We start from the raw sequence: 26,817 nt of genomic DNA on the forward strand, positions 1-26,817 counted from the left end.
CAGGGGGTTGCCTGGCAGCCCAGGCCAGCCTGCATGGAGCCTCCCTCTGGACTTCAGCCTCCAGGGTGGGTGGCATGGGCCACGCAGGCCTGGTACGGCCCTCTGGGGACCTCAGCCCCTGCCAAGGGGGCTGTGCCCTGCTTCAGTGAGCTCACTCCTCCCAGACTGGCTGGTTAATAAGAAGCCCAGCCTGGGGCAGCACCACGGACTTTGGCTGCTGGAGAATCACGCAGAATCCCTGCACAGTTCCTCCAGAGGACGTCCAGAGCAAGGCACTGGCCATGACCCAGCTAGTGGAATGTGTCCCCAACTTCTCAGAGGGGAACAACCAGGAGGTGAGAGCATGGGGGAGGAGGTGAGAGCATGGAGAAGGTGAGAGCGTGGAGGAGGTGAGAGCGTGGAGGAGGTGAGAGTGTGGAGGAGGAGGTGAGAGCATGGAGGAGGAGGTGAGAGCGTGGAGGAGGTGAGAGCGTGGAGGAGGAGGTGAGAACGTGGGGGAGGAGGTGAGAGCGTGGAGGAGGTGAGAGCGTGGGGGAGGAGGTGAGAGCGTGGGGGAGGAGGTGAGAGCGTGGGGGAGGAGGTGAGAGCGTGGAGGAGGAGGTGAGAGCGTGGGGGAGGAGGTGAGAGCGTGGGGGAGGAGGTGAGAGCGTGGAGGAGGTGAGAGCGTGGAGGAGGAGGTGAGAGCATGGAGGAGGAGGTGAGAGCGTGGAGGAGGTGAGAGCGTGGGGGAGGAGGTGAGAGCGTGGGGGAGGAGGTGAGAGCGTGGAGGCAGAGGTGAGAGCATGGAGGAGGAGGTGAGAGCGTGGAGGAGGAGGTGAGAGCGTGGTGGAGGAGGTGAGAGCGTGGAGGAGGAGGTGAGAGCGTGGAGGAGGAGGTGAGAGCGTGGGGGAGGAGGTGAGAGCGTGGGGGAGGAGGTGAGAGCGTGGGGGAGGAGGTGAGAGCGTGGTGGAGGAGGTGAGAGCGTGGAGGAGGTGAGAGCGTGGAGGAGGAGGTGAGAGCGTGGAGGAGGTGAGAGCGTGGAGGAGGAGGTGAGAGCGTGGGGGAGGAGGTGAGAGCGTGGTGGAGGTGAGAGCGTGGAGGAGGAGGTGAGAGCGTGGGGGAGGAGGTGAGAGCGTGGGGGAGGAGGTGAGAGCGTGGAGGCAGAGGTGAGAGCATGGAGGAGGAGGTGAGAGCGTGGAGGAGGAGGTGAGAGCGTGGGGGAGGAGGTGAGAGCGTGGGGGAGGAGGTGAGAGCGTGGAGGAGGAGGTGAGAGCGTGGAGGAGGTGAGAGCGTGGAGGAGGAGGTGAGAGCGTGGAGGAGGTGAGAGCGTGGAGGAGGAGGTGAGAGCATGGAGGAGGAGGTGAGAGCGTGGTGGAGGTGAGAGCGTGGAGGAGGAGGTGAGAGCGTGGGGGAGGAGGTGAGAGCGTGGGGGAGGAGGTGAGAGCGTGGAGGAGGTGAGAGCGTGGAGGAGGAGGTGAGAGCGTGGAGGAGGTGAGAGCGTGGGGGAGGAGGTGAGAGCGTGGGGGAGGAGGTGAGAGCGTGGAGGCAGAGGTGAGAGCGTGGAGGAGGAGGTGAGAGCGTGGGGGAGGAGGTGAGAGCGTGGTGGAGGAGGTGAGAGCGTGGAGAAGGAGGTGAGAGCGTGGAGGAGGAGGTGAGAGCGTGGGGGAGGAGGTGAGAGCGTGGGGGAGGAGGTGAGAGCGTGGAGGAGGAGGTGAGAGCGTGGAGGAGGAGGTGAGAGCGTGGGGGAGGAGGTGAGAGCGTGGGGGAGGAGGTGAGAGCGTGGAGGAGGAGGTGAGAGCGTGGAGGAGGTGAGAGCGTGGAGGAGGAGGTGAGAGTGTGGAGGAGGAGATGAGAGCGTGGAGGAGGTGAGAGCGTGGAGGAGGAGGTGAGAGCGTGGAGGAGGTGAGAGCGTGGTGGAGGTGAGAGCATGGAGGAGGAGGTGAGAGCGTGGAGGAGGAGGTGAGAGCGTGGGGGAGGAGGTGAGAGCGTGGGGGAGGAGGTGAGAGCGTGGAGGAGGAGGTGAGAGCGTGGAGGAGGTGAGAGCGTGGAGGAGGAGGTGAGAGCGTGGAGGAGGAGGTGAGAGCGTGGTGGAGGAGGTGAGAGCGTGGAGGAGGAGGTGAGAGCGTGGAGGAGGAGGTGAGAGCGTGGGGGAGGAGGTGAGAGCGTGGTGGAGGTGAGAGCGTGGAGGAGGAGGTGAGAGCGTGGAGGAGGAGGTGAAAGCGTGGAGGAGGAGGTGAGAGCGTGGAGGAGGAGGTGAGAGCGTGGGGGAGGAGGTGAGAGCGTGGAGGAGGAGGTGAGAGCGTGGTGGAGGAGGTGAGAGCGTGGAGGAGGAGGTGAGAGCGTGGTGGAGGAGGTGAGAGCGTGGAGGAGGTGAGAGTGTGGAGGAGGAGGTGAGAGCGTGGAGGAGGAGGTGAGAGCGTGGAGGAGGTGAGAGCGTGGTGGAGGTGAGAGCGTGGAGGAGGAGGTGAGAGCGTGGAGGAGGAGGTGAGAGCGTGGAGGAGGAGGTGAGAACGTGGAGGAGGTGAGAGTGTGGAGGAGGAGGTGAGAGTGTGGAGGAGGAGGTGAGAGCGTGGGGGAGGAGGTGAGAGCGTGGTGGAGGAGGTGAGAGCGTGGAGGAGGTGAGAGTGTGGAGGAGGAGGTGAGAGCGTGGAGGAGGAGGTGAGAGCGTGGAGGAGGTGAGAGCGTGGAGGAGGAGGTGAGAGCGTGGAGGAGGAGGTGAGAACGTGGAGGAGGTGAGAGCGTGGAGGAGGTGAGAGCATGGAGGAGGTGAGAGCGTGGAGGAGGAGGTGAGAGCGTGGAGGAGGAGGTGAGAACATGGAGGAGGTGAGAGCGTGGTGGAGGAGGTGAGAGCGTGGTGGAGGAGGTGAGAGCGTGGGGGAGGTGAGAGCGTGGAGGAGGTGAGAGCGTGGAGGAGGAGGTGAGAGCGTGGAGGAGGAGGTGAGAACATGGAGGAGGTGAGAGCGTGGTGGAGGAGGTGAGAGTGTGGAGGAGGAGGTGAGAGCGTGGGGGAGGAGGTGAGAGCGTGGTGGAGGAGGTGAGAGCGTGGAGGAGGAGGAGGTGAGAGCGTGGAGGAGGAGGTGAGAGCGTGGAGGAGGAGGTGAGAACATGGAGGAGGTGAGGATGTGGAGGAGGTGAGAGTTTGGTGTATCAGGGTAAGGACAGAGGAGCTTGTGGGGTGGGGCAGGACTTGTCCCTTCTGGTCCCTCAATGCAGCCCTGTCTTCTGGCTCCCAGGGGAGCTTGGCGTGGGGGGAGGGACTCTGGAGGTGATGGTTGGGGGTGGGACTCTGGAGGTGATGGTTGGGGGGAGGGACTCTGGAGGTGATGGTTGGGGGTGGGACTCTGGAGGTGATGGTTGGGGGGTGGGACTCTGGAGGTGATGGTTGGGGGGTGGGACTCTGGAGGTGATGGTTGGGGGGTGGGACTGTGGAGGTGATGGTTGGGGGGTGGGACTCTGGAGGTGATGGTTGGGGGGTGGGACTGTGGGGGTGATGGTGTGGGGGGAGGGACTGTGGAGGTGATGGTGTGGGGGGTGGGACTCTGGAGGTGATGGTTGGGGGTGGGACTCTGGAGGTGATGGTTGGGGGGTGGGACTGTGGAGGTGATGGTTGGGGGGTGGGACTCTGGAGGTGATGGTTGGGGGTGGGACTCTGGAGGTGATGGTGTGGGGGGTGGGACTCTGGAGGTGATGGTTGGGGGGAGGGACTCTGGAGGTGATGGTTAGGGGGTGGGACTGTGGGGGTGATGGTGTGGGGGGAGGGACTGTGGAGGTGATGGTGTGGGGGGTGGGACTCTGGAGGTGATGGTTGGGGGTGGGACTCTGGAGGTGATGGTTGGGGGGTGGGACTGTGGAGGTGATGGTATGTGGGGAGGAACTCTGGAGGTGATGGAGTGGGGGAAGGACTCCGGAGGTGATGGTGTGAGGGTGGGCTCCCTGGGGACCCCTCCCCAGCCTGGATCCTGCAGCCAGGCCGGAGCTCTTCCCCTCCCTAGGGGACTTAGCACCAGCCTGTTCCTGTCCAGGTGATCGATGCCATCTCCCAGGCCATCGCCCAGACGCCGGGCTGTGTGCTCCTGGATGTGGACGCGGGGCCTTCTACCAACCGCACGGTCTACACCTTCGTGGGGCCGCCCGAGTGCGTGGTGGAGGGGGCGCTTGGCGCAGCCCGCGTGGCCTGGCGGCTCATCGACATGAGCAGACACAAGGGTAAGGCTGGCCTGGGGAGAGGCAGGCATTGCCCTGGCTGAGTCCTGTCCCCGTGTCTTGAGAGGAAATGGCTCCAGATAGGCTGCCCCGGGGCGTCTCCTCCAGTCCTGGGGTCAGGGCTGAGGTCGGGCTGGGGTCCAGGTTAGGGCCGCCCTGGGTGTGGCCTGGTCTTCCTGCAGCTCCTCTGCTGGGTCTGTGAGCCTGGCTGCCTGGGAGGGGCCAGGCACCCACTGTCCTGACCTGCAGGGGCTTGCTTATCCCAGGACACCAGCCTGTCAGGCTCCCCCAAACCAAACACTGGGGCAAAGGTCAGTGGACACAGTGCTCTGGAGGTGGGGTGGGGAGGGGGTCATGGGGTCAAAGCAGAAAGCAAATGAGAGTTTTGCCAAGGGAAGGAAGAGCTGGGTTTGTGGGCCGAGAGACGGGCTTCTCCACCACAGCAGAGCGAGGTCTGAATGTGGTGGCAGGGATTCTCTGCTGTCAGAGAGAAGCCCTCCCCTGGGGCAGAACCCCCCCCACCCCGGGACAGAACCCTCCCAGGACAGACTCCCCCCAGGACAGACACCCCGCCCCCCTCCAGCCTGGCCAGTCTAGGGGACCCAGAGCCGGGCAGGCTGGCAGGGACGCACCGCGAAGGCTGAGAAAGCTGGTAGCAGCCACGGAGGGCCAGGCTGTTACTGGTCCTTGGAGGAAAGAGAGAGGTTCATCCCGGAGGCGCCAGTTTGCTCAGGCCTGGCGGCCTCTTCAGGGTCTTAGGGCCTCTCTTCCTGGCCATGGGGACAGCTTGGGTGTTTCCTGGGATCTCTGGCATCCCGCAGGTTTGTGGGGAAAGTTGCTGCTGCCGCTAGTGACTGGACGTTTCCCTGTACTCAAAGCAGCCAGCTGTGTGGATGATGGAGAACAGACTGGGGACTGAAAGGGGGAATGCACGAGCGAGCCTCCGCTCTATGTGCCCCGCAGGGGAGCACCCTCCATGTCCCTCCGGTTTGCCCACAGGGGAGCACCCTCCATGTCCCTCCCCTGTGCCGACAGGGGAGCACCCTCCATGTCCCTCCTGTGTGCCCCACGGGGAGCACCCTCCATGTCCCTCTCCTGTGCCCACAGGGGAGCACCCTCCATGTCCCTCCCCTGTGCCCACAGGGAGCACCCTCCATGTCCCTCTCCTGTGCCCACAGGGGAGCACCTTCCATGTCCCTCTCCTGTGCCCGCAGGGGAGCACCCTCCATGTCCCTCCCCTGTGCCCGCAGGGGAGCACCCTCCATGTCCCTCCCCTGTGCCCGCAGGGGAGCACCCTCCATGTCCCTCCCCTGTGCCCGCAGGGGAGCACCCTCCATGTCCCTCCTGTGTGCCCACAGGGAGCACCCTCTACGTCCCTCCCCTGTACCCACAGGGAGCACCCTCCATGTCCCTCCCATGTGCCCACAGGGGAGCACCCTCCATGTCCCTCTCCTGTGCCCACAGGGAGCACCCTCCATGTCCCTCCCGTGTGCCCACAGGGAGTACCCTCCATATCCCTCCCCTGTGCCCACAGGGAGCACCCTCCATGTCCCTCCCGTGTGCCCACAGGGGAGCACCCTCCATGTCCCTCCCCTGTGCCCACAGGGAGCACCCTCCATGTCCCTCCCATGTGCCCACAGGGGAGCACCCTCCATGTCCCTCTCCTGTGCCCACAGGGAGCACCCTCCCATGTCCCTCCTGTGTGCCCACAGGGGAGCACCCTCCATGTCCCTCCTGTGTGCCCCATGGGGAGCACCCTCCATGTCCCTCTCCTGTGCCCACAGGGAGCACCCTCCATGTCCCTCCTGTGCCCGCAGGGGAGCACCCTCCATGTCCCTCTCCTGTGCCCACAGGGGAGCACCCTCCATGTCCCTCCCGTGTGCCCACAGGGGAGCACCCTCTATGTCCCTCCCCTGTGCCCACAGGGGAGCACCCTCCATGTCCCTCTCCTGTGCCCACAGGGAGCACCCTCCATGTCCCTCCCGTGTGCCCACAGGGAGCACCCTCCATATCCCTCCCCTGTGCCCACAGGGAGCACCCTCCATGTCCCTCCCGTGTGCCCACAGGGGAGCACCCTCCATGTCCCTCCCCTGTGCCCACAGGGAGCACCCTCCATGTCCCTCCCATGTGCCCACAGGGGAGCACCCTCCATGTCCCTCTCCTGTGCCCACAGGGAGCACCCTCCCATGTCCCTCCTGTGTGCCCACAGGGGAGCACCCTCCATGTCCCTCCTGTGTGCCCCATGGGGAGCACCCTCCATGTCCCTCTCCTGTGCCCACAGGGAGCACCCTCCATGTCCCTCCTGTGCCCGCAGGGGAGCACCCTCCATGTCCCTCTCCTGTGCCCACAGGGGAGCACCCTCCATGTCCCTCCCGTGTGCCCACAGGGGAGCACCCTCTATGTCCCTCCCCTGTGCCCACAGGGGAGCACCCTCCATGTGTCTCCTGTGTGCCCCACGGGGAGCACCCTCCATGTCCCTCTCCTGTGCCGACAGGGGAGCACCCTCCATGTTCCTCCCATGTGCCCACAGGGGAGCACCCTCCATGTCCCTCCCCTGTGCCCACAGGGAGCACCCTCCATGTCCCTCTCCTGTGCCCACAGGGAGCACCCTCCATGTCCCTCCCCTGTGCCCACAGGGAGCACCCTCCATGTCCCTCCCCTGTGCCCACAGGGGAGCACCCTCCATGTCCCTCCCCTGTGCCCACAGGGAGCACCCTCCATGTCCCTCCCGTGTGCCCGTAGGGGAGCACCCCCATGTCCCTCCCATGTGCCCACAGGGGAGCACCCTCCATGTCCCTCCCCTGTGCCCAGAGGGGAGCACCCTCCATGTCCCTCTCCTGTGCCCACAGGGAGCACCCTCCCATGTCCCTCCTGTGTGCCCACAGGGGAGCACCCTCCATGTCCCTCCTGTGTGCCCCATGGGGAGCACCCTCCATGTCCCTCTCCTGTGCCCACAGGGAGCACCCTCCATGTCCCTCCTGTGCCCGCAGGGGAGCACCCTCCATGTCCCTCTCCTGTGCCCACAGGGGAGCACCCTCCATGTCCCTCCCGTGTGCCCACAGGGGAGCACCCTCTATGTCCCTCCCCTGTGCCCACAGGGGAGCACCCTCCATGTGTCTCCTGTGTGCCCCACGGGGAGCACCCTCCATGTCCCTCTCCTGTGCCGACAGGGGAGCACCCTCCATGTTCCTCCCATGTGCCCACAGGGGAGCACCCTCCATGTCCCTCCCCTGTGCCCACAGGGAGCACCCTCCATGTCCCTCTCCTGTGCCCACAGGGAGCACCCTCCATGTCCCTCCCCTGTGCCCACAGGGAGCACCCTCCATGTCCCTCCCCTGTGCCCACAGGGAGCACCCTCCATGTCCCTCCCGTGTGCCCGTAGGGGAGCACCCCCATGTCCCTCCCATGTGCCCACAGGGGAGCACCCTCCATGTCCCTCCCCTGTGCCCAGAGGGGAGCACCCTCCATGTCCCTCCCCTGTGCCCAGAGGGGAGCACCCTCCATGTCCCTCCCGTGTGCCCACAGGGAGCACCCTCCATGTCCCTCCCGTGTGCCCACAGGGAGCACCCTCCATGTCCCTCCTGTGCCCACGGGGAGCACCCTCCATGTCCCTCCTGTGCCCACAGGGGAGCACCCTCCATGTCCCTCCCCTGTGCCTACAGGGAGCACCCTCCATGTCCCTCCTGTGCCCACAGGGGAGCACCCTCCATGTCCCTCTCCTGTGCCCACAGGGGAGCACCCTCCATGTCCCTCTCCTGTGCCCACAGGGAGCACCCTCCATGTCCCTCCCGTGTGCCCACAGGGAGCACCCTCCATGTCCCTCCCGTGCCCACAGGGAGCACCCTCCATGTCCCTCCCCTGTGCCCACAGGGAGCACCCTCCATGTCCCTCCTGTGTGCCCACAGGGAGCACCCTCCATGTCCCTCCTGTGTGCCCGCAGGGGAGCACCCTCCATGTCCCTCCTGTGCCCACAGGGGAGCACCCTCCATGTCCCTCTCCTGTGCCCACAGGGGAGTACCCTCTATGTCCCTCCCATGTGCCCACAGGGAGCACCCTCCATGTCCCTCCCGTGTGCCCGTAGGGGAGCACCCCCATGTCCCTCCCATGTGCCCACAGGGGAGCACCCTCCATGTCCCTCCCCTGTGCCCAGAGGGGAGCACCCTCCATGTCCCTCCCCTGTGCCCACAGGGAGCACCCTCCATGTCCCTCCCGTGTGCCCGTAGGGGAGCACCCCCATGTCCCTCCCATGTGCCCACAGGGGAGCACCCTCCATGTCCCTCCCCTGTGCCCAGAGGGGAGCACCCTCCATGTCCCTCCCCTGTGCCCAGAGGGGAGCACCCTCCATGTCCCTCCCGTGTGCCCACAGGGAGCACCCTACATGTCCCTCCCGTGTGCCCACAGGGAGCACCCTCCATGTCCCTCCTGTGCCCACGGGGAGCACCCTCCATGTCCCTCCTGTGCCCACAGGGGAGCACCCTCCATGTCCCTCCCCTGTGCCCACAGGGAGCACCCTCCATGTCCCTCCTGTGCCCGCAGGGGAGCACCCTCCATGTCCCTCTCCTGTGCCCACAGGGGAGCACCCTCCATGTCCCTCTCCTGTGCCCACAGGGAGCACCCTCCATGTCCCTCCCCTGTGCCCACAGGGAGCACCCTCCATGTCCCTCCTGTGTGCCCACAGGGAGCACCCTCCATGTCCCTCCTGTGTGCCCACAGGGAGCACCCTCCATGTCCCTCCCCTGTGCCCACAGGGAGCACCCTCCATGTCCCTCCTGTGTGCCCGCAGGGGAGCACCCTCCATGTCCCTTCTGTGTGCCCACAGGGAGCACCCTCCATGTCCCTCTCCTGTGCCCACAGGGGAGCACCCTCCATGTCCCTCCTGTGCCCACAGGGAGCACCCTCCATGTCCCTCCTGTGTGCCCACAGGGAGCACCCTCCATGTCCCTCCCCTGTGCCCACAGGGAGCACCCTCCATGTCCCTCCTGTGTGCCCGCAGGGGAGCACCCTCCATGTCCCTTCTGTGTGCCCACAGGGAGCACCCTCCATGTCCCTCTCCTGTGCCCACAGGGGAGCACCCTCCATGTCCCTCCTGTGCCCACAGGGGAGCACCCTCTATGTCCCTCCCGTGTGCCCGCAGGGGAGCACCCTCCATGTCCCTCCCCTGTATCCACAGGGGAGCACCCTCGCATGGGGGCTCTGGATGTCTGCCCCTTCATCCCAGTGAGGGGTGTCAGCATGGACGAGTGTGTGCTCTGTGCCCAGGCCTTCGGCCGGAGGCTGGCGGAGGAGCTGCATGTGCCCGGTGAGTGCCCTGAGAGGCCCTGGGGTTCCAGGGACATGAAGCACCTTCCTGTTCTCTGCCCTTGACATCTCTCAGAAGATCAGGTCTGGCACGTGAGGTGGATGTGCCTGTAATCCCATCTCTCAGACACAGCCACGCCCACTGACCACAGGACACAGCCACGCCCACAGACCACAGAACACAGCCCCACCCACTCACCACAGGACACAGCCACACCCACAGACCACAGAACACAGCCACACCCACTCACCATAGGACACATGCACAACCACCACGGGACACCACACCCATCGACCACGGGACACATCCATGCCCACTGACCATGGGACACAGCCACGCCCACTGACACAGGACACAGCCACGCCCACTGACACAGGACACAGCCACGCCCACTGACACAGGACACAGCCACGCCACTCACCACGGGACACAGCCATGCCCACTCACCACGGGACACAGCCACGCCCACTCACCACGGGACACAGTTATGCCCACTCACCACGGGACACAGTTATGCCCACTCCAGGCTCTGCTTCTGGGCAGGGCAGTTAGCTGTACAGTGAGCTGTCCAGTGAGATTGGTCAGTTGCACTCTGGGAGATAAACTTAGTCAAGCAGGTATGGACAGCAAGGGTGGAGGGCAGGCGGCACAGGGCGGTATCCGGCCAGGCCTGGATGCTTCCGTCACAAAGGTGACCTCTGATGCTGCAGGCACTGCAGTGGGGCTCGCAGGGGTTTTCTCTGTATTTGTCTTGTTCCGGCTGCTGCGGTTAGGGTCATCCACACCTGGGTTCTCCTGACCACGGCCAGGTGGGTGTGAGCCGCATGCCGTGCCCATGGCAATCTTGATATCATCCTGAGGCCTAGAAGGGGCGTTCCCCAGGGCAGGGTGGGTGGTCTGCCCCTGGCTGAGGCTGGAGGAGCTGCCTGACTGGGGCCCTGGACACCAGCTCTCCCTCACCGGGGACCTGACCAGCTGGCACCCTTGCAGTGTACCTGTACGGCCAGGCAGCGCGGACAGCTGGTCGTCGAACCTTGCCAGACATCCGGGCGGGGGAGTACGAGGGTCTGCCTGAGAAGGTACTGTCCTCAGAAGGCCGGGCCTGGGTGGGTGGCTGCCCTCCCCCCAGCCCTGGTGCCCAGGCCCTCCTTACCCTGTGGAATGCCCCACAGCTCAAGCAGGCAGAATGGGCCCCTGACTTTGGCCCCAGCTCCTTCGTCCCCAGCTGGGGAGCCACGGTCACGGGTGCTCGGAAATTCCTCATCGCCTTCAACATCAACCTGCTCAGTACCAAGGAGCAGGCCCACCGCATCGCCCTCAACCTGAGGGAGCAGGGCCGAGGGAAGGACCAGGCAAGTGGCCGTGGGCTTCTTTGTTCTCATTCCCCCTCCCCCCGTCCCCTATTCTGGGAGCCACAGCAGCTCATGGAGGGGGGGTAGGGCTGAGACCGGGGAGGAGCCAGTCAGTATGGAGGGGTCAGCTGTCTCCATAGCACGGCCATCAGGCGGCTTGGCCTCTGACTAAGGACCGGCTCCCACCAGCAGGGTCAGGGTGTGAGGAGCACTTGCTGTGGCTGACATTTCCACAGAGGCAGGCCCAGAACCTGCTACTAAACATGTGCAGCACTGCTAGGTCAGTGGTTCATGCCTATAATCCAAGCCACTCGGGAGGCTGAGGTCTGAAGCCGGCCTGGGCAGACAAATCTTAGAGACTCCTGTCCCCAAAGAACCAGAGCTAGAACCGGGGGTGTGGCCCAAGTAGTAGCATGCTAGACGTGAGGGAAAAGCAGAGTAAGAATGAGAGGCCCAGGGTTCGAGCCCAAGTACCAGCAAAACCAAAAACAGCCCAAAGCAGCATTCATCCTGAGGACAGAGCAGCTGTCTCCAGCCCCAGGTGGCCGGGTGCCCAGGTTCCGGTCCCTAACCCTTGGAGCCCGGGAGCCCCGCTTCCCGGCGATACACGCAGCTGCCCGTGTGCCGCTCAGAGCAGGAGACCCTCAAGTCTTTGTCCTTCCCCACTCAGGGGCTCTGTCCAGGGCCCCTCACATGGCTTAGCACCAAGAAGCGAGGGCCAGAGAGGAAGGGGCTTGGGAGAAGGGGAATTGGCACCCTGCTGGCCCCAGCAGCACCTCCAGGGCACAGGTGGGTGGGCACTCATGGTGCCTTCCCCTAGCGGCCCCCGGCCAGAGAAGGGCCTCGCTGTCAGGCTGCCCCCCCTTGCCCTGCACTGGGGAGCCCAGGCATGCGTGAGGGGCACTCGATACCCAGTGCCTGGAAGGCTGGGGCAGGGCCCGGGGGCGGGCCTCCCTCTCCAACCCGGGAAACGCGATTCCTTTGCAGCCAGGACGCTTGAAAAAGGTCCAGGGCATCGGCTGGTACCTGGATGAGAAGAACTTGGCTCAGGTGTCCACAAACCTTCTGGACTTCGAGGTCACCGGCCTGCACACAGTCTATGAGGAGACCTGCAGAGAGGCTCAGGTGGGCAGAGTGGGTGCCCACACCCAGCCTGCGCCCCCACCCCCGGGCTGACACCACACCTGCCTTGGCAGGAGCTGAGCCTGCCGGTGGTGGGCTCACAGCTAGTGGGCCTGGTGCCCCTGAAGGCCTTCCTGGACACTGCAGCCTTCTACTGTCACAAGGAGAACCTGTTTGTTCTGGAGGAGGAGCAGCGCATCAGGCTGGTGAGTCTGGCCCAGGGGGTGGGGTAGGCTCCGGAAGGATCTGGGCACCATCTCCGGGGCTGTGGGCTCTGGGAACAGGCCTCAGCGGCCCGGGCTCAACCCTGCGAGGCCCTCTCAGGGGGCAGAGCTTCCCCATACCCAGCTCCAGCTCCCGTTTCCCTGGCTTGCGTGTAGGAATCACGATTTTCATTTTCATCACCTGCTATGAAAACGAGAAGATTTTACTCTTCTCTTTTTTCCTTTGTCTCCTGATTTTAAAAAATATTTTTGAGGGCTGGGAAGATGGCTCAGTGGTAGAGCGCTTGCCTTGCATGCCTGAGGCCCTGGGTTCGATTCCTCAGCACCACATAACAAAAAAGCCGGAAGTGGCGCTGTGGCTCAAGTGGTAGAGCGCTAGCCTTGAGCTGAAGAGCTGAGGGACAGCGCCAGGCCCAGAGCTCAGGCCCCACAACCGGACAAAACAACAACAACAACCAAAACCTTCAGCACCTGCTGTCAAGGCTGACTTTGGGGAAGAATTCGACACCTTGGCGTGAGCAGAAGTCTGCTCCAGAGTTGAGCCGTGTTGTTACTCTCACCTTCCTACTCTCTCTGAACACATCCCTAAACAGAGCCACACTGTGCAGGCCTGTGTGTGATCCCACAGCCTTCCTGTTGAGTCTGCCCAAGCATGTCTTGTGCCCACAGGCCTCTGTGGAGGGCCCCAGGGCTTTGCTCTGTAGCTCGGATGTTTGGGGATGTCTTCCTATACCTTTTGGTACAATGGCTGCATCACTGGATTCCAAATCTCCTATTTTCCTCTGGGAGCATGCAGACACATCTTCTCCATCTTCCAGAAGCAAAGGTCTGGGCTGGGAAGGTGGCTCAGTGGTAGAGTGCTTACCTAGCATGCATGAAGCCCTGGGTTTAATTCCTCAGTACCACATAGAAAAACCTAGCAGTGGTGCTGTGGCTCCAGTGGTAGAGTGCTAGCCTTGAACAAAAGAAGCTCAGGGACAGCGCCCAGGCCCTGAAATCAGTGCCCAGCTCCAGGACTGGCAAAAAAAGAACAAAAAAGAAGCAAAGGTCTCTTGGGGAGGTGAGAGGGCAGCGCAGCCAGCTCAGTCCAGACACATGTCCACTCCAGGGCCTGCCTTCTTATCCCTGCTAGATGTGTCTTGGTTTTGACTAAGCTACGTGTTTTCTAGATTAGTAGATTTGTAGATACTATCCTTCCTTAGTTCCAAGAATATTCTCTTCGCGCGTGTGTGTGTGTGTGTGTGTGTGTGTGTCTATGTGTACACAAATGTGTGTGTGTGTGTGTACATGCGCTGGTACAGGGCTTGAACACAGCTTCTTTTGCTCACAGCTGGCACCCTATCACTTGGGACTCCGAATCCTGGCTTCACAATTTCTGAGCACATGCTCTTTGGAATTGTATCTGCAGCAGTTCTTGGCATCCTGGGTTTACTTCTCCTCCAAAGGGGACTTATGCTCCAGCTGTGTGCTTGGGGGCTCCATCCTCCCAGAGGGTACTTTAAGCTGAGCCTTGTGCTTGCAGCCCTGGAAACACCAGATAGGGAGCTGTGCCAGTCAAGGGATTGAAGAAGCCCAGCGGCAGGGAAGTTGCCAAGATCCTTCTTCCGGCCAGTGTAATTCATCCATAGCATGCCACCCCTGTGTCTGCGGTCCAGCGCGCCGCACGGTCCATAGTCATGCCACCCCTGTGTCTGTGGTCTGGCGCTCCACAGGACTGCCAGGAGGGCCACTCTATTAAAACAGAGCCAGAGTCAGGATTAGTGGCCTCTGACGGCCTGTCCGGCTCAGCCAGCGTTGACACGGGTGAGGAACTCTCTCTGAGGTCTTTTCTTCGGTGCTGGGAGGCCCTGGGCCCCTTGCTGGTCATTCTGTGGGCTCTGGCCCAGAGTGTCCACTCTTGGGGGAGTGTCTCGGAAGGAACAGCGCCACCGTCACACGAGTGTCAGCATTTCACCCCGAATGTGAACGGTCACCCCAGCCTTCTTAGACACTGACTAACAGTCAGAACCTAGTCCCCAGACGGGGTCCGGCCCGCTCGGCCGGGGCCTGGTTCCCAGACCCTGTGCTGCGCAGCCGTGCCCCTCTCTGGCCTGTTTCCTGTGGGTGCAGTCTTTCAGGAGCCACTTGGGGCAGCTGGAGGGGGTGTGGCAGCCCCCCAGGAGGCAAATCCGGCTCTGGGCCGCGGGCAGGGCTGAGGGGAACCCTCTCCTCCAGGTGACCCACAGGCTGGGCCTGGACTCGCTGGCGCCCTTCAACCCCAAGGAGAGAATCATCGAGTGAGGCCCCTCCCGCCCCTCCCGCCCCTCCCGCCCCCGCCCCTCCCAGGCCCAGAGCCCCGCCCCCGCCCCCCCCAGGCCCAGAGCCACGCCCTGCCTGGCCCAGAGCCCCGCCCCCGCCATGGCCCAGAGCCACGCCCCCACCCCGCCCAGGCCCAGAGCCACGCCCTGCCTGGCCCAGAGCCCCGCCCCCGCCCCGCCCCGCCCCAGAGCCCCGCCCCCGCCGTGGCCCAGAGCCCCGCCCCTGCCCCACCCAGACCCAGAGCCCCGCCCCTCCCAGGCCCAGAGCCACGCCCCCACCCCGCCCAGGCCCAGAGCCACGCCCTGCCTGGCCCAGAGCCCCGCCCCTCCCAGGCCCAGAGCCACGCCCCCACCCCGCCCAGGCCCAGAGCCACGCCCTGCCTGGCCCAGAGCCCCGCCCCTCCCAGGCCCAGAGCCACGCCCCCACCCCGCCCAGGCCCAGAGCCATGCCCTGCCTGGCCCAGAGCCCCGCCCCCGCCATGGCCCAGAGTCCCGCCCCTGCCCCACCCAGAGCCCCGCCCCCGCCCAGGCCCAGAGCCCCGCCCAGGCCCAGAGCCCCGCCCCAGCCCCGCCCAGAGCCCGGCCCCGCCCAGGCCCAGAGCCCCGCCCCCCGCAGGTACCTGGTGCCCGAGGACGCCGGGCGGAGCCTGCTGGACGGGTCCCTGCGCGCCTTCATCCGCGAGGTGGGCGCACGCTCTGCGGCCCCGGGGGGCGGCTCGGTGGCGGCGACTGTGGCGGCCATGGTGAGTGCGGGAGGGGGGGACCCGCGGAGGGGGCCCGGGGAGGGGGCCCGGGGAGGGGACTTGGGGAGGGGACTTGGGGAGGGGGCCCGGGGAGGGGGCCCGGGGAGGGGACTTGGGGAGGGGACTTGGGGAGGGGGCCCGGGGAGGGGGCCCGGGGAGGGAACCCGGGGAGGGGGTCCGGGGAGAGGACTTGGGGAGGGGGCCCGGGGAGGGAACCCGGAGGGAACTTGGGGAGGGAACTTGGGGAGGTGACTTGGGGAGGTGACTTGGGGAGGTGGCCCACGGCCCGGCCTCGCAGGGCACGGCACTGGGCTCCATGGTGGCCCAGATGACCTACGGGCGGCGCCGGTTCGAGCACCTGGACCCCACCATGCGGCGCCTGATCCCCGCCTTCCACGCGGCCTCCATGCGCCTGGCGGCGCTGGTGGACGAGGACGCGCAGGCCTTTGTCGGCTGCCTGGTGAGCGCGCGCGGGGGGCCACGCGAGCCCGCAGGGAGGCCCGACGGGAGGCCGGGACAGGGAGGCTGAGACCAGGCTAGGGGGCTGGGGGGGAGAAGAGAGGGTCGGGCCTGGGGGGGAGGAGAGCTGGGCCCCCAGCCTCCCCAGAGATGTGCCGAACCCAGAGGCCACCCCACCCAGAGAGGGAGGAAGGAGAGACCCCAAACGAGCTCTGCCTGCGCAAGGGAAGTCAAGGAGAGCTGGAGATGAACAGCCAGCGGGAGACAGTGCGCTGGAGAGGAGCTGCAGGAGGGCCAAGGGAAGGGACACCGGCTCCACTGTGGCAGCCGAGGACGGGAGACACCGGCCGGCAGAAAGAACTGAGCACAGCATCCACCTTGAGCTAAACTGTAAATTGAGGGACAATCTTAGTTACTAATTTGAAGACATAATATTTAGGGAACAGGTAGAGAGAACAGTAAGTAGATAAATGAAAAAAGACAGGGAAGAAGGTGAAAATAAACACCAAAGGTGTCTGAAAAGCACAAAATAGTGTGGCCAAGAGCCGCAGAGGGGCCACCACACAAACCACACCCACATGTGAACCCGAAATTGGTTCACGTTGCTGTGCATGCTGGAGTTCCCAATGACAGAAGGACCCTACCAAGTACATGAAAGATTTCCAGATGGACCTAGACGGGACGGAGGGTGGGCAGTGGGGACAGGAGGGGACGGAGGGTGGGCAGAGGGTGACAGAAGAGGACGGAGGGTGGGCAGAGGGGACAGGAGGGGAGGGAGGGTGGGCAGTGGGGACAGGAGGGGACGGAAGGTGGGCAGTGGGGACAGGAGGGGACGGAGGGTGGGCAGTGGGGACAGGAGGGGACGGAGGGTGGGCTGTGGGGACAGGAGGGATGGAGGGTGGGCAGAGGGGACAGGAGGGGATGGAGGGTGGACAGTGGGGACAGGAGGGGACGGAGGGTGGGCAGAGGGTGACAGAAGAGGACGGAGGGTGGGTAGTGGGGATAGAAGGGGACAGGGTGGGCAGAGGGTGACAGGAGGGGACGGAGGGTGGGCAGTGGGGACAGGAGGGGACGGAGGGTGGGCTGTGGGGACAGGAGGGATGGAGGGTGGGCAGAGGGGACAGGAGGGGATGGAGGGTGGACAGTGGGGACAGGAGGGGACGGAGGGTGGGCAGAGGGTGACAGAAGAGGACGGAGGGTGGGCAGTGGGGATAGAAGGGGACAGGGTGGGCAGAGGGTGACAGGAGGGGACGGAGGGTGGGCAGTGGGGACAGGAGGGGACGGAGGGTGGGCAGTGGGGACAGGAGGGGACGGAGGGTGGGCAGAGGGTGACAGAAGAGGACGGAGGGTGGGCAGTGGGGACAGGAGGGGACGGAGGGTGGGCAGTGGGGACAGGAGGGGACGGAGGGTGGGCAGTGGGGACAGGAGGGGAGGGAGGGTGGGCAGAGGGTGACAGAAGAGGACGGAGGGTGGGCAGTGGGGATAGAAGGGGACAGGGTGGGCAGAGGGAAAACCTCTGGGCTTCTTGGCATCGTGCCACTGCTTATGTGTTGTTTGAAATGGCTGTGGGTGCTGGAGGGTGTGGCATCTGTGGGAGGGATCCTGGGCAGAATTCAGAAGACCTCCTGGACCTCAGTCTTCCTCTCAGGACCCAGTGCCTGTCCTCCCAGGCACCTGTGGGTCTCTGACTTCGCAGTGTGGCCGTCCCCTAAGGGGTGATGCCAAGAACTGTACGGCACAGATCTCAGAAGCTCTTCCCCCCAGAGAACGTGTCTGCCCTGTAGCCTTTCCTGTGGCCTACCCTGTGGTCTGCCCCGACATGTCACTGTCTACCCTGTCACTGCTGCCGACATGTGTCCCAGGGAACAGCCCTGATCACTGTGAGGTGTTATTTGTTCTTTGTACTGTCAGGAGGCCATGAAGCTGCCCAGGAGCACTCCTGAGGAGAGGAGCAGGTGAGCAACCTGGGTGGAGGAGAGCTGATGCCCTGGCCCAGCCCCAACAGAAGCACCGAGGGACCTGTGCCCGATCCTGCTTAGGTTCTGCCTGCTCAGCCTGCAGGGAGGAGTCAGGGGCAGAGGGCCCTGCACCCAGCTACCTCCAGCAATCTCCTCCAGATACGCAGCCTCCCCAGAGCCAGGCTCACACCAGCACCCTCCCCCTCCACACCCGTGGCCTCCCCAGAACCAGGCTCACACCAGCACCCTCCCCCTCCACACCCGTGGCCTCCCCAGAGCCAGGCTCACACCAGCAACCTCCTCCTCCAGACACGTGGCCTCCCAGAGCCCAGCTCACACCAGCACCCTCCTCCCCCAGACACGCGGCCTCCCCAGAGCCAGGCTCACACCAGCACCCTCCTCCCCCAGACACGTGGCCTCCCAGAGCCCAGCTCACACCAGCACCCTCCTCCCCCAGACACGCGGCCTCCCAGAGCCCAGCTCACACCAGCACCCTCCTCCTCCAGACACATGGCCTCCCCAGAGCCAGGCTTACAGCCGCACCCTCCTCCAGACACATGGCCTCCCCAGAGCCAGGCTTACAGCCGCACCCTCCGCCAGACACATGGCCTCCCCAGAGCCAGGCTTACACCAGCACCCTCCTCCAGACACGTGGCCTCCCAGAGCCCAGCTCACACCAGCACCCTCCTCCTCCAGACACGTGGCCTCCCCAGAGCCAGGCTTACAGCCGCACCCTCCTCCAGACACATGGCCTCCCCAGAGCCAAGCTTACAGCCGCACCCTCCTCCTCCAGACACGTGGCCTCCCAGAGCCCAGCTCACACCAGCACCCTCCTCCTCCACACACACGTGGCCTCCCAGAGCCTGGCTCACACCAGCACCCTCCTCCTCCAGACACGTGGCCTCCCAGAGCCAGGCTCACACCAGCACCCTCCTCCTCCAGACACGTGGCCTCCCAGAGCCCAGCTCACACCAGCACCCTCCTCCACCACACACGTGGCCTCCCCAGAGCCCAGCTCACACCAGCACCCTCCTCCTCCAGACACGTGGCCTGCCAGAGCCCAGCTCACACCAGCACCCTCCTCCACACATGTGGCCTCCCCAGAGCCAGGCTTATACCAGCACCCTCCTCCCCCAGACACGTGGCCTCCCAGAGCCCAGCTCACACCAGCACCCTCCTCCCCCAGACACGTGGCCTCCCAGAGCCTGGCTCACACCAGCACCCTCCTCCTCCAGACACATGGCCTCCCCAGAGCCCAGCTCACACCAGCATCCTCCTCCTCCAGACACGTGGCCTCCCAGAGCCCAGCTCACACCAGCACCCTCCTCCACACACGTGGCCTCCCAGAGCCAGGCTCACACCAGCACCCTCCTCCTCCACACACGTGGCCTCCCAGAGCCCAGCTCACACCAGCACCCTCCTCCAGACACGTGGCCTCCCAGAGCCAGGCTCACACCAGCACCCTCCTCCTCCAGACACGTGGCCTCCCAGAGCCAGGCTCACACCAGCACCCTCCTCCTCCACACATGTGGCCTCCCAGAGCCCAGCTCACACCAGCACCCTCCTCCTCCACACACGTGGCCTCCCCAGAGCTAGGCTCACACCAGCACCCTCCTCCTCCAGACACGTGGCCTCCCAGAGCCCAGCTCATACCAGCACCCTCCTCCTCCAGACACGCGGCCTCCCCAGAGCCAGGCTTACACCAGCACCCTCCTCCTCCAGACACGTGGCCTCCCAGAGCCAGGCTCACACCAGCACCCTCCTCCTCCACACACACGTGGCCTCCCAGAGCCCAGCTCACACCAGCACCCTCCTCCTCCAGACACGTGGCCTCCCAGAGCCCAGCTCACACCAGCACCCTCCTCCACACACGTGGCCTCCCAGAGCCCAGCTCACACCAGCACCCTCCTCCTCCAGACACGTGGCCTCCCAGAGCCAGGCTCACACCAGCACCCTCCTCCTCTACACATGTGGCCTCCCAGAGCCCAGCTCACACCAGCACCGTCCTCCACACACGTGGCCTCCCCAGAGCCAGGCTCACACCAGCACCCTCCTCCTCCAGACACGCGGCCTCCCAGAGCCCAGCTCATACCAGCACCCTCCTCCTCCAGACACGCGGCCTCCCAGAGCCCAGCTCATACCAGCACCCTCCTCCTCCAGACACGTGGCCTCCCAGAGCCAGGCTCACACCAGCACCCTCCTCCTCCACACACACGTGGCCTCCCAGAGCCCAGCTCACACCAGCACCCTCCTCCTCCACACACGTGGCCTCCCAGAGCCCAGCTCACACCAGCACCCTCCTCCTCCACACACGTGGCCTCCCAGAGCCCAGCTCACACCAGCACCCTCCTCCTCCACACACGCGGCCTCCCCAGAGCCCAGCTCACACAGCACCCTCCTCCTCCAGACACGTGGCCTCCCAGAGCCAGGCTCACACCAGCACCCTCCTCCTCCAGACACGTGGCCTCCCAGAGCCAGGCTCACACCAGCACCCTCCTCCTCCAGACACGTGGCCTCCCAGAGCCAGGCTCACACCAGCACCCTCCTCCTCCAGACACGTGGCCTCCCAGAGCCAGGCTCATACCAGCACCCTCCTCCTCCAGACACGTGGCCTCCCAGAGCCCAGCTCACACCAGCACCCTCCTCCTTCACACTCGTGGCTTCCCAGAGCCCAGCTCATAGCAGTACTCTTTCCCTCCAGACACGTGGCTGCCCTGCAGGAGGGGCTGAGGCAGGCAGTATCTGTGCCGCTTGCCCTGGCAGAGACCGTGTCTTCGCTGTGGCCGGTGCTTCAGGAGCTGGCCCTGTGTGGGAATCTGGCCTGCCTGTCAGATCTGCAGGTACACGTGCATGGGGCGCGGGTGGCCTCTGGTAGAGGCCTTGGCCTTCTTCTCCAGCTGGGCTGGCTCCTTTGGTTTGTGTTTTGAGCCCAACTTGCAGTGTGGAGCCTCTGTCTTCCGTGGGCTGGGTGCCAGCTGCTCCGAGGCTTGTTGCAAGCTGCCCGGTGGCCGGGAGCCTCCAGAGCCCCTGGCTGAACAACACTTCAGGCAGCCGCCCCTCCCTCTTCCTGTCCCTGTCCCAGTAGTCATCTGGATTCACCCCATGTCTCCTGTGTAGACAGGCCAGGACAGAACCACGGCTCTGTTTCTGCAGCCACCCTGGACCCGATGCCCACAGGTCTTTGCAGGAAGAACGACAGCTTTCAGTAGTGCATCCCAGACCCAGAGAAGTGGCCCTCGGTCCCCAGAGGACTTCCTTGGGGACAGAGGGTGCAGCTCAGAGAGACAGCTTTGCTTCTGGGCTGTGGCCTTGCTTCCAGTTTGTCAGCGCACAGGCCCCAGGGCCCACATCTGCTCTGCTAAGAGGTTTCCACTCACAGCTCAGAAGTCAGGCTGGGTCTCTGTGTGGGGCAGTGGCAGGGCCCCCAGGTGTGAGGGTAAGGCATCCATCGGGGCCTGACCTGGCCCTTAGTGGAGCCCTGGCTGAGGCTGCTTGCTCAGTGGATTTCTGAGGGGCGAAGTCTCTGGTCTGGGCAGTCCTGAATCCAAGAGTCAGCTCCATTCCCTGGTGTTTCCCCAGGTGGCAGCCAAAGCCTTGGAGATGGGTGTCTTTGGTGCATACTTCAACGTGCTTATCAACCTGAAGGATGTGACAGATGATGCGTTTAAGGGCCAGGTGGGCAGACTGGGCCTGGGACAGGCAGGGTTCAGAGGCTTGCGTCCCCCCTCGTGGGCAGGCCAGCTGGAGGTGGGCAAGGCTTTGGGTCAGTGCTCTCTGGGAGCTGCCCAGCCCCTTCCCCGGGGAAGTCTGTGCACTGGGCCTGAGGAGCAGCGGGTAGAAAGACCCGAACAGATTGCACCAAACCTGTGCCTGTGGCACCGTGCAGGACCTGGCCGTGTCAGGCCGGGAACCACAGCGGTGGTCTCCACAGCACCGTCGGAACACACGCCCACCAGGCCGAAGCACAGCGCCTTGAGTGGGGCTTGGCTCAGTGCTAGAGCGTTTCCTAGCAGGCCTGACGCCCTGGGTTCAATCCTCGGTCTCTGTCCCCCCCACACCCCCACTTCTGCCTCTCACACAGTTTGGTGGCATTTAACACACAGCCTTGTGTGGCCACTACCTCTAACATGTTCCAGAATATTCTCATTCCACTGAAGGAAGCCTAGCCCCAGCCCTGACACTGTTCCGTGGCATCTCTCTACTGGACCTTAATTCTAGTATGGGGTGGTGGCAATGGGTCTCTTCCGGGCTGTGTGTCACTGTCCTGCCGTGGTGGTGGGCACGTCCCTCCCCTGACCAGTTGAGGAAAGAAGAGCGGAGCGGAGTCTGCAAGGTCGCTGTCCCCGGAGCTCTCGTCCACATCGAGAAGCCTGCCGGAAGCAGCTTTGATGACCCCATTACCTGGGGGCGGGCAGCAGGGAGGTGGCTGTGGAAGCCGGGCCCACAGGGCAGCTGTGGGGTGGGCAGCATCTCGGGGAGGGCAGGCTGGGGGGCGGGCAGCGTCTCGGGGAGGGCAGGCTGGGGGGCGGGCAGCGTCTCGGGGAGGGCAGGCTGGGGGGCGGGCAGCGTCTCGGGGAGGGCAGGCTGGGGGGCGGGCAGCGTCTCGGGGAGGGCAGGCTGGGGGGCGGGCAGCGTCTCGGGGAGGGCAGGCTGGGGGGCGGGCAGCGTCTCGGGGAGGGCAGGCTGGGGGGCGGGCAGCGTCTCGGGGAGGGCAGGCTGGGGGGCGGGCAGCGTCTCGGGGAGGGCAGGCTGGGGGGCGGGCAGCGTCTCGGGGAGGGCAGGCTGGGGGGCGGGCAGTGTCTCGGGGAGGGCAGGCTGGGGGGCGGGCAGTGTCTCGGGGAGGGCAGGCTGGGGGGCGGGCAGTGTCTCGGGGAGGGCAGGCTGGGGGGCGGGCAGTGTCTCGGGGAGGGCAGGCTGGGGGGCGGGCAGTGTCTCGGGGAGGGCAGGCTGGGGGGCGGGCAGTGTCTCGGGGAGGGCAGGCTGGGGGGCGGGCAGTGTCTCGGGGAGGGCAGGCTGGGGGGCGGGCAGTGTCTCGGGGAGGGCAGGCTGGGGGGCGGGCAGTGTCTCGGGGAGGGCAGGCTGGGGGGCGGGCAGTGTCTCGGGGAGGGCAGGCTGGGGGGCGGGCAGTGTCTCGGGGAGGGCAGGCTGGGGGGCGGGCAGTGTCTCGGGGCAGGAGCGTGGCCATGGCAGGGTAGAGGTGATACCTGTCTGTCAGATCTGCCGGCAGGCTCAGGTGACACTCCCTCTGTGTCTGTCAGATCCGCCAGCGCATCTCCAGCCTCCTGCAGGAAGCCCAGGCCCAGGCCGCGTCGGTGCTGGACAGCCTGGCAGCACGTGGAGAGTGACAGTGGCCGATGTCCATAGCTGTGACCCCCATCTGCCCACAGCCCCAGATCTCAGCATGGTGTGGGCTGGGGCCAAAAATGGGAGGGGGAGGGGGCCTGTCTGATGTCTGTGGGTACACGGCCACCTTCTGTCACCGGGGCCTCCAGTAAAGTTCATGGCAAACCTGTGCACTGTGCTTGCGTTTGGGCAGAGCTGAGAACATGGGCTGGGAGGAGGGCGAGGACAGAGGCCTCTGGCCTTGCGTGGAGGTGACAGCCGGAGCTGCAGGGTCCCCCATGCAGCGTGTTTGGGACCCAGGAGGCTCTGGTCAGGGCCTAGGGTGACCGACTGAGGGCTGAGCCCTGGCGGGTGGAAGACCTTGGGGCGCAAGGCTCTTGCTCTGGCAGCATGGAGCCGCTCAGGGCCCCAGCTCCAGCCCACCCTTGTCCTTCCTGGAGCTCCATCCCCTCAGCCTCCCTGCTGGACGCACCTCTGGCTTAGAGGTTCCAATAATCAAGCAGTTCTCACAGATGCACCATTGCGTGAAAGCCCCAGAGGAAGGGTTGTATTTGTGATGGGACAACACAGGACACTAAAAACGTGATTTGAGTCAGATGCGGTGGCTCACATCTGTAATCTTAGCTACTCAGGAGGCTGAGATCTGAGGATAGTTGTTCAAAGCCAAAGTCTGAAACTCTCATCTCCAATTAACCAGGGGAATAAAAGCCAGAGGTAGAGATGTGACTCAAGCAGCATAACACCAGCTTTGAGCAAAAAAGCCAAGTGAGAAGCTGCGGCCTTGAGGCCAAGCCCCACTACCAGCTCTCTCCCTCAAAAAGGGAGAATGATTTTGGGGTGCATTCTTCTTCTTTGCCCCTGTGGGAGATGAGATGGGACTTGAACTCGCTGCCTGTCGGTGACGCTTTACCCTCACTGCCAGCAGAGTCACACGTTCAACCCGACATTCTTGAGCAAAGCAGAAAACTTAAGTATCTCTGGGACAGATTTTGCTGATCAGAAAATCGAGTTCCCTTGTTTCTGGAGAGATAGCCTCACTTGTGCGCAGTGGTGAGAACCACGTCCATGGTGTGTGGCCGGCCGGGTGTGGGCTGTCCATCAGAACACAAGGCCCCATGCCGGCCTCGTGGACAACGCACCCTATGAGCCGGCCCGCGAGCGGCCTGCGTGGCAGCGGAAGCCGCATGGGGCTGGCTGGTGAGGCCCAGGACAGCCCTGCCCTGCCGGCCCTGAGGGTGTCCATTGTGCCTGTGAGGGCACAGGCTCAGGTCCTGAACTTGTCCCAGGCACCGCGAGCTGCTAGCCAGGGCGGGACGCGGCCCTGCTGGCGTGCCTCCCGGGGCGCTGCTGCGGCGGGCAGCTCTTAGCCTTGGTGCTCCGGCCCCTGCTCCTGCCCTGAGTGGATGAGGCAGGAGGAGCTGCCCCAGGTGGACAAGGCCATGCTCCTCCAGGGCCACCAGCCGAGCCTCTGTTGGTGTGCCCGCACCTCTGGTGAGCTGGCACTCATGTGGGGGTCAGGGGTGATGAGGCTCCCAGGCTGGCCCTCCCACAGTGCGGGCATGGGTGCTGCGTGCGGTCGGGGGGGGGTCACTAGTGAGACCGCCAGGGCTGGCTGTGGGTCAGCCCCTCGGCCCCTGGGGATGTGTGCTGTCCTTTGTGACGCACCTGAGCCTCCGGATCTCAGGAGCTGGCACCTGTGCTCAGAGGGGGGCTGTGGGCATGGCCCTGCCCCGGGCAGTTGAGGAAAAGAGCAGAGCGGAGTCTGCAGGGTCACCCAGCCCGGCTGTCCCCTGGAGTGAAGTTATCAGAGGACTGGAAGAAACGGTGTGTGGGAGAGGAGGAGGATCTGGTCTGGAGAGGAAAGGCAGGGAGGCTGGGGGTCAAGGCGTCCAACCCATCTCGCTTCTAATGGGACTGGCGGGTACAGATGGGACGGCAGAGTTCTGGTTATAGAATCAGCGACAGTGTTACACAGCCTGGACACTGTACCAGGCACAGGCGCCCCTGCCTCCGGGCCGAGCCTCCTCAAGGGATGGATACACCTTTACTGATCCAGTGGGACTTGTGATTCCTAAAGAGTTCACAACAGCTGAAAATACTGGTTAAGGAAAACTTTCACTTAATGTCACCTGCTAAGAACCTCAACAGAAAGTTACCCACTGTCTTGAAAACAATAGAATGAGGACTTTGGATGCCAACCAACACAGAATACCGTGAAGCCCACGAAGAGCTGTGTGGCCAGACACCTGGAGCCGTGAGGTGTAAGGCCCGGCTGGCCCCTGCCAGCAGAGGGCCCTGGCTCAGCTCATGCCTGGTCCATCCCTGGACACCAGGTCTCCGGAGCTGTGTTGGGACACAGGGCAGGATCTCGTAGGCAAGCCTCTAGCTGTGAACTGCAGCCCAGCCCAGGACATTAGGCTATGCACAGACCTGTGCATCCCTGACAACAAGGAGATTACCTACCCCAGGAGCCGATAATCCCATGAGGAGCCTCCTGAGGGTGAGAAAGGCCTAGCAGTCCAAGAGAACAAAATCCCCCGACCGCATAATAAATGAATAAATGTCTGGCCACAATCTGTCCTGTCCACCCACCATCTTCTGTCCTCCACAGGATGGAGATCCATGCAAGCCACCGGAGAGGTGGAGGGTGCCCTGCGGAAGAACTGAAGACAAGAGTGTGTCCATGAGGAGGCTGGGCAGCCAGTCCTGGCCAGTGGTGTGTCAGTGGTCTGAGTGTCCTCCAAGAGGCCCAAGAGGTGAGAGGAAGGCAGGGGGTAGGGACACCAGGGGATGGGTTCAGCGCCTTTATTGGGCACAGTGTATGACATGGGCTCTTTGAGCTCAGGATGGGAGCAGGGTGTACCAGGGCCCAGGGAGGGCTGGCAGAAGGCCGTGGGAGGTGCTGCAGGGTGAGGGAGGGCGGCCGGAGCTGGGTAGCAGAGACAGGGACCGGGAAAGTGGGTCCTGGGGGCCGCTGCAGCTCTCACAGGCTCGAGCTGTGTGGGCAAGATGGAGGGGAGGGGCACATCAGAAAGCCACAGGGGTCAGGGTCTGGGGCGCAGGGTCCTCCGGTCCTGACCTTGGGAGCAGGGTTCTCCTCCGCCTGGAGGCCCAGCGTGCCCGAGCACCAGGGAGGGGGCCGGCCGCTAACAGATCCAGCGGATGAACCTGTCGAAGAAGCCGGGCTGCACCAGGCTGTCGAAGTCCTTCTCCCGGAAGATGGCTGCCCTGTCCCCCAGGGCGATCTTGGTGAGCACGTCCATGTCCACATCGCCGCCCACGGCCACCACGGTGGGCACCACGTTCTGCTTGCGCATGGAGTGCACGGCCTCATCCAGGCTGTGGTTGCCGGTGACACCGTCGGTGAGGAAGACGAAGTTGAGCTCGGCCAGGCGCCGGGCACCGCGGGCGCGCCCGGCCACGTCATTGATGGCCCCCACCACGCCCGCGCCCACGTGCGAGAAGGAGTTGAGGTAGGTGGCGCTGCCCAGCGCCTCGCGGATGGCCGCGGGGTCGGAGCTCAGCGGGAAGACCACGCGCTGCTCGCGGGGACCCCCGAACTGCAGCAGCGCCAGGCGGGCACGCAGAGGGTCCGCGTCCCCCTGAGCCAGTGGCAGGCGCCGCGCCACCTCCTCCACAAAGCCCAGCGCCTTGTGGAAGTTCCGCTCGCCCAGCCGCTCCGAGCCGTCCAGCAGGAAGACCACGTCCACCGGCCGCTGCGCACACTGGGCCACCGACAGCTCTGCGGGGGAGATGCGCGTGGGTGGGGGCCGGCGGGCGGGGGCAGACCCCATCCTCGCACACCCCCCCCCGTAGACACCGGGCCTCCCAGGGGACC

General features: G+C 64.7%; 2 protein-coding genes across 2 annotated transcripts in view; one reads left to right on the forward strand and one right to left on the reverse strand.

The window, feature by feature from the left end:
- The first annotated feature begins 231 nt into the window (after positions 1 to 231).
- Positions 232 to 23,148, forward strand: Ftcd (formimidoyltransferase cyclodeaminase). The gene is made up of 14 exons (XM_042695311.1): positions 232 to 335; positions 4,002 to 4,185; positions 9,353 to 9,481; positions 10,472 to 10,560; positions 10,654 to 10,833; positions 11,821 to 11,958; positions 12,030 to 12,161; positions 14,394 to 14,455; positions 15,093 to 15,219; positions 15,518 to 15,679; positions 17,590 to 17,633; positions 20,338 to 20,476; positions 21,216 to 21,311; positions 22,895 to 23,148. The coding sequence occupies exons 1-14, from the start codon at positions 282 to 284 to the stop codon at positions 22,979 to 22,981; spliced, it is 1,623 nt and encodes a 540-aa protein (XP_042551245.1). The 5' UTR covers positions 232 to 281; the 3' UTR covers positions 22,982 to 23,148.
- A 2,621-nt stretch (positions 23,149 to 25,769) lies between these two features.
- The window catches only part of Col6a2 (collagen type VI alpha 2 chain), a 44,934-nt gene continuing 43,886 nt past the window's right edge, over positions 25,770 to 26,817 (reverse strand). The window contains exon 28 of the mRNA XM_042695304.1: positions 25,770 to 26,721. Coding sequence (XP_042551238.1) covers positions 26,126 to 26,721 — 596 coding nt within the window. The 3' untranslated portion in view covers positions 25,770 to 26,125. The remainder of the gene's footprint in view (positions 26,722 to 26,817) is intronic.

The sequence above is a fragment of the Dipodomys spectabilis genome, unplaced genomic scaffold (assembly GCF_019054845.1).
Source record: "Dipodomys spectabilis isolate Male_0828 unplaced genomic scaffold, ASM1905484v1 ptg000184l, whole genome shotgun sequence".
Lineage (NCBI taxonomy): Eukaryota > Metazoa > Chordata > Mammalia > Rodentia > Heteromyidae > Dipodomys > Dipodomys spectabilis.

Bases quoted from the DNA above. Each gene is read 5' to 3' on its own strand.
- Ftcd (XM_042695311.1), top strand. From the start codon at position 282: ATGACCCAGCTAGTGGAATGTGTCCCCAACTTCTCAGAGGGGAACAAC. The intron at 9,482-10,471 runs GTGAGTGCCCTG...GCACCCTTGCAG, and splicing joins GGAGGAGCTGCATGTGCCCG to TGTACCTGTACGGCCAGGCA. The intron at 17,634-20,337 runs GTGAGCAACCTG...CTTTCCCTCCAG, and splicing joins ACTCCTGAGGAGAGGAGCAG to ACACGTGGCTGCCCTGCAGG.